At 39.8% G+C, this 7228-nt stretch overlaps 1 protein-coding gene across 4 annotated transcripts in view; it reads left to right on the top strand.

Moving 5' to 3' along the window:
- RPN2 (ribophorin II) overlaps positions 1-7228 on the top strand; it is a 63275-nt gene that overhangs the window by 25050 nt on the left and 30997 nt on the right. For all 4 annotated transcript variants that reach the window (XM_014541409.1, XM_005868461.2, XM_014541410.1 and 1 more), the window contains exons 6-8: positions 1312-1446; positions 4502-4678; positions 6464-6582. In XM_014541409.1, coding sequence (XP_014396895.1) covers positions 1312-1446; positions 4502-4678; positions 6464-6582 — 431 coding nt within the window. The remainder of the gene's footprint in view (positions 1-1311; positions 1447-4501; positions 4679-6463; positions 6583-7228) is intronic.

Raw genomic sequence — 7228 nt, 5'->3', positions numbered from 1 at the left:
AAAATATATTTTATTGATTTTTTTACAGAGAGGAAGGGAGAGGGATAGAGAGTTAGAAACATCGATGAGAGAGAAACATCGATCAGCTGCCTCCTGCACACTCCCCACTGGGGATGTGCCCGCAACCAAGGTACATGCCCTTGACTGGAATCGAACCTGGGACCCTTGAGTCAGCAGGCCGATGCTCTATCCACTGAGCCAAACCAGTTAGGGCTTTTGGGAGGTCTTTGATGTGCCTCTTGAGGTTTGGGAAATATCTAAATCTCTCACCATCCACATCCCTCTTAAAGACTTCCAGTTTCTTTTCAAAAGCCTTTATGTAACCAAACATAACATCAAGTGTCTTGCCAGTTCCTTGTAATTTAACATTTAAGTCATTCAAATTCACAAAAATTGTAAATGGAAGATTATAAGAGAGGGTTTCACATGCCAGCAAAAGTTACTGGCGTGCCATGTTTGGCACGCGTGCCTGGGGTTGCCCACCCCTGTCCTAGTGAGTATTTGTTAGGCCAGTATAGTTACCACATCAGTTAGGCAAAAAACTACTTTTTCAGTTTTTTGTAGGTATAGTTTCATAGTCCAAGTTTTTTTAGAACCAAAACCCCTGAAATTAAAATTTTTTTCTGCCACTTACTACTTTGTGGCAAATTATTTAATGTCTGAACCTCAGTTTCCTTTTACTGTGGTTGTAGGAACAAGTGAGGTGCTAAAGTACCTCATACATAATAGGTGCTCAGCAAGTGGTCACTGTGGTTTTTATTATTACTCTATGCTTTCCAGTGCCCAGAACCTCCTGCTGCTCCTGGACTGCATAGTCAGTGATGACAGGCAGCCTGACAGTGTCATCACTGGATGCTCCAGAAGCACATTAGCTACCTCATCATGTGGCCCAGGAGAGCAGTATGTCTCTCTTCATCCTTAGAGCATTGACTGGGAAAGAGAAATGCTCAGCTCTGTAGGCTGTATCCAAATGAATGGTCATGGAATCTGTCTGTGTCACGATGCTTCCTGGGTGCACTGTAGCCTGACCCACTGGCCTTCTGCCCAGAGCAGGTGATGCCTTCAGTATCATGACTCCTGGGTTTAGACTTGAGTACAAGGGGTCAGGGAAGGTATACTCATAGAGTTGCAGAAGACGATGTTCTCTTCAAATGCCTGTACAAATGCCTTTACTCTCTACCTACACCTTTTTTTGAGAAATACTAAGTTACTGAGGTGGTCTCCAGATTTAGAGTGAGATTTCTCAAAACTGTTGCACTCTCATTTCTGTTCTCACGTGACTTCCAACGTGCTTTTATGTTGTTGTGACAGGACCTTGTTGCTCGCCTGGATGAACTGGGAGGTGTGTATCTTCAGTTTGAAGAAGGACTGGAAACAACAGCATTATTTGTGGCTGCCACCTACAAGCTCATGGACCATGTGGGAACTGAGCCATCCATTAAGGAGGTGCCTGTCTAACAATTCTCAAGAGTGAATCCCAAAGGGGTTGTTGACTTTATCTGCTCCAGATAGCTTTTTTCAGAGAGCTGTTCAGTAGCCTTGGGTGTAGTCATTCAGTGTCTTGGGTTAGGCATTGAGGATGAGAAATAGAAAGTTGTCCTCAAGAAGCTGGTTGTCAGTGGGATAGACATGTAAACAGTTTGTTATACTTGCTTCAAATGGGGTATGAACGTATGAGGTAGTGACAAGGAGGCCAAGTGTATTACTCTTGTTTCACCTCCCTTTTCTTCCTGATAACTCCCACTTGTCTCATGAATGCTTTCCGTGTTGGTGGCCCATGCAAATCCTCTTTCTCTTGAGAAGTGCCTTGTACTTCAGAATTGCCTGTTCTCCCTCCCCCCTCATTTAGCAGTGGCTAAATCTTAGCTAATCTTTGTTGATTGATATAGTTCAATGAGAGGCTTGTGTGTCTACCAGACATCCACCAAGAGTTAATTCTTTTTTTCTTTTTCAAGAGGAACTTGTTAACCTGAAAGAACCTTTAGCGGGATGTGTGTGGGAAGTCTTTTGGAGTAGGACCCTCTTTGTACCCCTTATTTATGGGAAGGTTACCACTCTTGATCTAAAGGGCTTAAAATATAAACTGCTGCTGTTTTAATTTTAGGAGGAGAGGTTGGGGTTTCAAGTTAGAACTTTTCTTTTTTTTTTTTTAAATTGTTTTATTGCTTAAAGTATTACAAAGAGTATTACATATGTCTCCTTTTTCCCCCCGCCCTTGACAATCCCCTGGCCTACCCTACCCCCCAGTGTCTTATGTCCATTGGTTATGCTTATATGCATGCATACAAGTCCTTCGGTTGATCTCTTCCCCTTCCCTCCTGCCCCCCAACCCTCCCTGGCCTTCCCACTGTAGTTTGACAGTCTGTTCGAGGCTGCTCTGCCTCTGTGTCTATTTTTGTTCATAAGTTTATAATGGTCTTTATTTCCCATAAATGAGTGAGATCATGCGGTATTTTTCCTTCATTGACTGGCTTATTTCACTTAGCATAATGCTCCCCAGTTCCATCCATGCTGTTGCAAATGGTAAGAATTCCTTCTTTTTTACAGCAGCATAGTATTCCATCGTGTAGCTGTACCACAGTTTTCTAATCTATTCATCTACTGATGGGCACTTAGGCTGTTTCCAGATCTTAGCTATGGTGAATTGTGCCGCTATGAACATATGGGTGCATATATCCTTTCTGATTGGTGTTTCTGTTTTCTTGGGATATATTCCTAGAAGTGGGATCACGGGGTCCAATGGGAGTTCCATTTTTAGTTTTTTGAGGAAACTCCATACTGTCTTCCATAGTGGCTGCACCAGTCTGCATTCCCACCAGCAGTGCACGAGTGTTCCTTTTTCTCCACATCCTCTCCAGCCCTTGTCGTTTGTTAATTTGTTGATGATAGCCATTCTGACAGGGGTGAGATGGTACCTCATTGTTGTTTTGATTTGCATTTCTCGGATGATTAGTGACTTTGAGCATGTTTTCATATGTCTCTTGGCTTTCTGAATGTCCTCTTTTGAAAAGTATCTATTTAGGTCCATTGCCCATTTTTTGATTGGATTGTTTATCTTCCTATTGTTAAGTTGCATGAGTTCCCTGTAAATGTTGGAGATTAAACCCTTATCGGTGATAACATTTAGAACTTTCTTTTATGCATTAGGAGTTCTGTGCTGAGTTTTTTCAAGTAAACAGTAAATGATTATCTGCCTGGGTAATTTGAATTAATTTCATATTTTCTACAGAGGACATGATCTAATAATTTATTCATGTATTAGCATTCTTATGTTGTCTTTTCCTTCATCCTAAGTATAGGAGGTTTGGAGATATCATAATGTCTTTTAATTTCTGTTTTTGAGTTAAAGTGCAAAAATGTGGGTCTTAGGATACAAATCATTTAGGGACTTTTTTATGCACAATATGTTAGATAAATTGGTGATATTCTTTGTATATAACTTAAACTTTTTCTTGCTTTATTCCCAAGCTTTTAGTAATCAGGTATTTGGATGGAGTAATTTTGCTGTCACTGTTTTTGACATAACCGTTCTGGTGAACAGTCACCATTTTAACATGTCAACAGCCTAGTGATGGAAAAATGTAATTGGTCAATTAAAGAAAATTATTTCATGTCGACTATGAATAACACTGTCGGGAACAAGAGAGCTTTTTTGTTAGATGGTAGATTTTAAAAAACAAAACTGATTGAAATGGAAAATTTTTCCTCCTAAGTAAACAACCTCCAGAATTTTAATAATGCCTTTTAGGTTCTACTTTTTAAAAAAATTGCTTTCAGTTTTCTCTTCTAAGCAGCCCATTAATTCTTAATGGAGAGTTATTTTAGTTTCTTTCTAATGTATATTTTGGCTGTTAGGCTGCCGTGTTCTGCTTAGAGGTGTGCTGTGAGGGGAGGTAGCTTAGCTGGGAGGGTGAGAGGCATCAGGAAAGAATGAATTTTATTGTGGAAGGACTTTGGGGACAAACAGACCTACATGTGAATTTTGGTCTTTTTTTTTTCCATAAATAACTTGTAGGAGTTACTTAACCTCCTTTAGACTCAGTTTCCTTATTTGAAAAACATTGATAATAATAGTCTTTTCCAGGTTTTTGTCAAGATTTGAGTTAATGCACATAAAGCACCTATAACAGTGTCTGGCACGTATAGACATTGAACAAATGGTTACTGTTTTGTATATTTTATAATATACTTTCATATCTCAGTAGTTACCTACAGGTACCTTGCAAATGTCTAGTAAACATTTAATAAATGGTTAACAAATAAATGCACGAATTTCAGTTTGTACTGGAAGATGTATAAAATAAACAACCAAATCTAAGTTTTAAACTTAAGTGAATATTTGCTTTCCCCCCATCTACCGACTTGGATTAATGGCTAAAAGACCTTCCATGTGAACACCTAGAAACAGATAAGGAATGACTTGAGCCAGTGGGGAGGGACGTTGGCTCTCCTGCCTTCCTGCTGGAGGAAGATCTCGAACTGCATTTCCCTTTTCTTTCAGGATCAGGTCATCCAGCTAATGAATACGATCTTTAGCAAGAAGAACTTTGACTCACTCTCAGAAGCCTTCAGTGTGGCCTCTGCTGCCGCTGCACTCTCCCAGAATCGCTACCACGTGCCAGTTGTGGTTGTATCCGAGGGCTCTCCTTCTGACACTCATGAACAGGCGATCCTGCGGGTATGACCTCCATGCCCCAAACATGCTGCCCTGATTGCCATTTCCAGTGTGAGGCTTTCAGAAATCTAAAGACTGCTACACAGCCTATTGTCACCCTTGAGCACTTACCCAGTAATGTAGAGCAAGGCTCATTCCCTTAGCCTGGAAATGGGACATGACTACTGGGTGAGCTAGTCAGAAAACCCCTGAGATCTATAAAAAAAAAAAAAAAAGACCTTTTTTTTCTAGAGGAATTTTAATAATAAGGCTTTAAAAAAATTAAGTACAAGAAAATTGCATTCCTGGGTTCATAACTCCAGAGAAGTTTAGAGAAGTCTTGCTTCTAAAATACATTTTTTGACACCAAAACTTTCTAAATACATTATTTTAAAATTCCTGAGTACTTTTGGTACTTATAGTTGTTAAAATAAATATCAGGTATCTTCCTCCCTGGTGTTGACAGTGTATCTTTCTGTCTCTTCATTGTATGACCCTCCTTCTCACTCAGCAGTAACCATAGACTTCTCTATTGTGTTAACTCGCTGAACAGAGAGCAAATGCACCATTATTGAATTCACTTAGAGATTTTATCTCAAATGAAACTTTTGTTGCTGTTGTTTGAAAATCACTGATAAGTTAGATCTTTATAAAAAAAAAATGAAGCATTTTATATCTAAACCTTGGGAGTTCCACATGGGACAGTTCTGTCTGTCCCATCAGTTCTATTTTGGTGGCTCCTGCAGATATTCTCCTGAGGAAGTGCCCTGTACTTCAAAATTGCCTCTCCTGCCCCTACTTACAACCTACTTAGAATGAGAAGTAACCTAATTAACATAATTCATCATGAGACAGGAAGTGGTACGAGAGCAAAGTAGAAAAATACTGGCTTGCAAACTGGGCTTGGGTTTGAATCCTAGATCAGCGATTTTCAGCCAGTGTGCAGCAAGAATTTTTAAAACATGAGCTATCTGACTATTTAGTAGGGGCACTAACCTCTTTTTCCTTAGATTGTCAAATTAAAAAAAAAAAATGACAACATCCAATACAACAATAGTCGTCCAGTATGAATGATTCAAAATTATACCAATTCCTTTGTCAGATTGGCAAAAAATATATTTTTTGGTGTGCTGCAGATTTTAGTAATTAGTTTAGTGTACCATGAAAAGAAAAAGGTTGAAAATCTCTGTCCTATATGTCACTTAAGTGGCAATCCCACCTTTGGCAGTCCTTAAACCTTCTGTGGCCTCAGTTTCTTCATCTCTAAAATAGAGATTAAGCTATCTATTTCTGATGATTGATGGGAAAATAAAGGACCTAGTTTTGTATCTGGCAAATAGTTGACTTTCAACAAGTGATAATTATTAATGTTATCCATATTTCTTTGATTTTTCTCATTGCTCATACTTTCCTGAAGTATTTTTCTTGCTGATATATTTTTTTAAAATATATTCTGGTAGAGTGGATAGAACAGGGAACAGAAAGAAGGTCACATAACTGTATAATCTGGGGTCAGTCATTCTCTTTCTCTGGGCTCTAGTTTGCTTATTTGAAAAATGAGATCATTGGACAAGATCATCTTTAAGATCCTCCCCACCTTTAACATTCTATAATCTATCCCATTCCCAATATAATTGTGTTTTTCTGTATTTGATCTCTGATAGACAGTAGACCAAAGGTCAGTGAAGATTTTCTAAAATGAGGCGTTTCTTCTGCAGAGCTCACTCCCTTTAGATAAAACACCCCAGAACAAAATTCTGTGTTCCCTCCACCTTGGTTGCTACAGATAATTTTTAAATTTATTTCCAGTTGCAGGTCACCAATGTTCTGTCCCAGCCTCTGACTCAGGCCACTGTTAAACTAGAACATGCTAAATCTGTTGCTTCCAGAGCCACTGTCCTCCAGAAGACTTCTTTCACCCCTGTAGGGTAAGTTCTGAGCATATATTTTTTTTTATATATTTTATTGATTTTTTACAGAGAGGAAGGGAGAGGGACAGAGAGGTAGAAACATCGATCAGCTGCCTCCTGCACACTCCCCACTGGGGATGTGCCCGCAAGATCGGCTGCCTCCTGCACACCCCCCACTAGGGATGTGCCCGCAACCAAGGCATATGCCCCTAACCGGAATCGAACCCGGGCCCCTTGAGACCACAGGCTGACGCTCTTTCCACTGAGCCAAACCGGATAGGGCCTGAGCATATTTTTATCAGGGGCCAATAAACTTGTTTTGGAAAGTAGCTTGCAGCAAAAATAACCCAGATTAATGCTGATATTACCAAGATCATAAAACCAAATTTACCTAAACTTTGGTTAGGTAAATTTGACCTACTGGTATCAAAATCCTGTAGTTGTCTCTGTCTTGTCATCTATATCTATATATCTACACTAATAAAAGAGAAACATGGTAATTGGCGTACGACCGCTACCCTTTTCATTGGCTAATCAGTGAGTATATGCAAATTAACTGTCAGCCAAGATGGCAGCCAGCAGCCAGGCACTGAAGCGAGCAGGGAGGCTTGCTTGCTGCAGACTCCAACGTTCACCGCCTCACTTGCCGGCCTCTCAGTTGCAA

This window comes from Myotis brandtii, unplaced genomic scaffold, assembly GCF_000412655.1.
Source record: "Myotis brandtii unplaced genomic scaffold, ASM41265v1 scaffold27, whole genome shotgun sequence".
Classification (NCBI taxonomy): Eukaryota; Metazoa; Chordata; class Mammalia; order Chiroptera; family Vespertilionidae; genus Myotis; species Myotis brandtii.
This window is presented reverse-complemented; position numbering and strand designations above follow the sequence as displayed.